General features: G+C 49.3%; 1 protein-coding gene across 1 annotated transcript in view; it reads left to right on the top strand.

The window, feature by feature from the left end:
* LOC119586506 (xylose isomerase-like) overlaps positions 1 to 1,432 on the top strand; it is a 4,340-nt gene extending 2,908 nt beyond the window's left edge. Inside the window, exons 3-5 of the mRNA XM_037935249.1 lie at positions 40 to 726; positions 888 to 1,058; positions 1,152 to 1,432. Coding sequence (XP_037791177.1) covers positions 40 to 726; positions 888 to 1,058; positions 1,152 to 1,322 — 1,029 coding nt within the window. The 3' untranslated portion in view covers positions 1,323 to 1,432. The remainder of the gene's footprint in view (positions 1 to 39; positions 727 to 887; positions 1,059 to 1,151) is intronic.
* The last annotated feature ends 1,640 nt before the right edge of the window (positions 1,433 to 3,072 follow it).

The raw sequence follows: 3,072 nt of genomic DNA, 5'->3' as shown, positions 1-3,072 counted from the left end.
ATTTGAATGCCTCCTAAAAGGACTTTCTTGCCCTGACAGCTGAGCGACCGCGACATGGCGCCGGAAGGCGACAGCTTCGACGAGACCAACCGCTACCTGGACGAGATGGTGACCCTCGCAGCTGACCTGCAGAAGCAGACCGGGATCAAGCCTCTGTACTACAGCGCTGACCTGTTTTCTCACCCTCGCTACATGAACGGCGCTGGCTCCAACCCCGACGCCCACGTGTTCGCGTACGCCTGCGCCCAGGTCAAGCGCAGCATGGACGCCGCCAAGCGCTTGAACGCCGAGAACTTCGTGTTCTTCAACCCCCGCGACGGCTACCAGAACGTCCTGCAACGCCAGTTCTTCCGCGACATGTCCCACATGGCGCAGCTGTACCGCATGGCGGCGCAGTACAGGGACAAGATCGGCTTCAGGGGCCAGCTGCTGATCCAGCCCAAGCCAGCCGACCCTCGCCGCCACCAGTACGAGTCCGACGCCATGTCCACCATGCACATGCTGCGCCACTTCGGCCTCGACAAGCACTACAAGCTGTACATCAAGCCCGCCTTCTCTCGCCTCACCAGCCGCCCCTACGAACACGACGTCTACATGGCCGCCGCATACAACATGCTTGGCTGCGTCGACGCCTCCGACAGCTGGCCAGAGTTCAACGCGACGTCAGACATCTGCGCACAGGACATGCGGGACGCGACGCTCGTCATGAAGTGCGTGCTCGAGCAGGTGAGGCTTCGGAGGCCCTTTGTGCCCTCCGCGTGAGCGCATTCCACGGCAGTCTAGCCATGTCCTGCTCACGATTCCCACTGATCTCAATGTAGCTTGCTGCGATAGAATGTGCAGCACGAGAGTTTCCCAGAAATGATCAGATGATCTCCGTTTTGCAGGGCGGCCTGCAGCAGGGCGGCTTCACCCTGGGCGGCCGCGTCCGCCGCGAGTCCACCGAGCCTCGCGACCTGTTCCACGGCCACATCATGGCCATGGACACCTTCGCCCGTGCTCTCAGGAACGCTGCTCGCATGATCTCCGACGGATCTTTCAGCAAGAGCGTCCAGCAGGTGAGTTTCATATATGATAAAACATCCTACCATGATGCTTTGACCGAAGTATCCGCGTCACTCCGCGCGCGTCTAACCCTTCCGTTCTTACAGCGATATGCTTCCTACAAGTCCGGCCTCGGCGAGCGCGTCGAGAAGGGAAGCATCACCTTTGACGAGTGCGAGGACTACATCCGCAAGTCAGGCGAGCCTCAGCCTCAGTCCAGCCGCTACGAGCACTACCAAAACATGCTCAATTATTACGTGTACCCACCGCGCCAGTGACTCACCCACCAAATCCAAGAACCTCCAGGAAACAGGGCGTGCCGGAGGTGACCTCATCCTTATATCCTTGTAACTCATCAACCTTTTGGCAATAAACATGAAAATGAACATTCAGTATATTGATTATGAACAAATACCTTGATTATTTCCGAAGAGGAAAAAACAGGAAATATAACTTTGTTTTTTTTTGTCCAAAGGAAAAGAAAAACATCTATATAATCACACACACTGCCCACATACACACGCACGCGCGCGCACATCATTATGGGCCAGTTTCACCTCATTTGTGACATTTTGTGGATTCCAGTTAAGACGTAAATAATTAAGAACAAAGAGTCTATCTCAATGGCAAGCAGTTGCCACTCACTGAATATGCTCTACACGAAGAACGAGACTAATGCACCAACTGCCCCTAAAGTATTTATAAAGACGAAAAGGAAACCTAAGTATGTTACCGACGCGAAATTTGACTTAGTAATGCAGATCCCAATAAACGGGCAGTGTCCAAGCCCATTAGTGATGCAACCATGACAGGCCTCACAGTGAACAGAATTGGCGAGTCGTGTTTTTACACAGCTCTTACAGAATACCAGATGGTCATCCTGTATAGAGATGAAAGCGAAAGTTCGGTCCATATCGAGATACTCCGGGATTCTGTTCCTAGAATCAAGAATAATATCTTCCAAAAATGAAATGGCACAGACCGAGAAAAATATCATCAGCAACCAGAGAAGTAGTTTATTGACTGCATAATTCATAGGCAACATATTGATGAAGTTATCTAGCCATGTCCACAAACAGGCTGAGAGTACGATAACTGATCTTATAGGGTTACCGTTGCCGATCCCTCCGATCTAAAAGTGGACACGCCTTCTATGTGGTGTAATAGATTTCTCTGTCCTCTTATATAATTACAGTAGGATTCTATAAAATAGAAAAGTAAAGATATTTGGAGTAATTTTTACATTGTAATCAATATGAAATAGGATGAAAAGCAGGAGACCTAAAATGATGCAAAAGCAATTCGTATGTATTCTCTCTTCCTTTTCTGCAATAGCCTGTTCTGCTGTTTCCTCTTGAAGGTCAAGGTGATTATTAGCTTCGCCATCCTGTTCTGCTGTTTCCTTTTGAAGGTCAAGGTGCGGTTTTTGAAGTCGACGTATTTCTCTCTCCAACAACATTTACTTCTGTCTTTGTTACCCCCAGTGCCACTGATGCTCAAAGATTTCTCTCTGCCTGCTCCGCTGAAAAACATTCATTGCCCTTTGAAGAAAGCCTTGTTGATGCAGCTTACTGTACGAACTTTCAATGACCTTAAGGCTTTAGCAAACAGCATCGTAATCATGTAAGTAGTCCTGCAGGAGCTTTTCCGTTTCCGTTTCATGTTGGGTTGCCGTCTTAGTCTCTGGCTCTCCGTCCGTGGAGGCAGGATGGGCGTAAACAACGACAGGTAGTGATTTGCAATCCTTTTCAGCTCCTTCCCTTCCTTTTTGTTCTTGAAGGTCAAGTGGACTCTCACCACTCTTCGGATTTGGAAATCGAGTTACTTCCTCCTCCATAAACTTCTCCTCGTCTACTAGTTTCGTCCAATACCTTTGTTACGCCTAAATCTCTTCCTGTGATTCCGCTGGAAAGAAATTCTAAATCGTCTGGGCAGAGCTTGTCTGCTCTCTCTCCGTTTACGGAAACAATTCCCACGTCATTATTGTTTTTTGGATACAAAGTTATATATGTGTGTGTTTGCGTAGGT

Source organism: Penaeus monodon, chromosome 21 (genome assembly GCF_015228065.2).
Source record: "Penaeus monodon isolate SGIC_2016 chromosome 21, NSTDA_Pmon_1, whole genome shotgun sequence".
Classification (NCBI taxonomy): domain Eukaryota; kingdom Metazoa; phylum Arthropoda; class Malacostraca; order Decapoda; family Penaeidae; genus Penaeus; species Penaeus monodon.
This window is presented reverse-complemented; position numbering and strand designations above follow the sequence as displayed.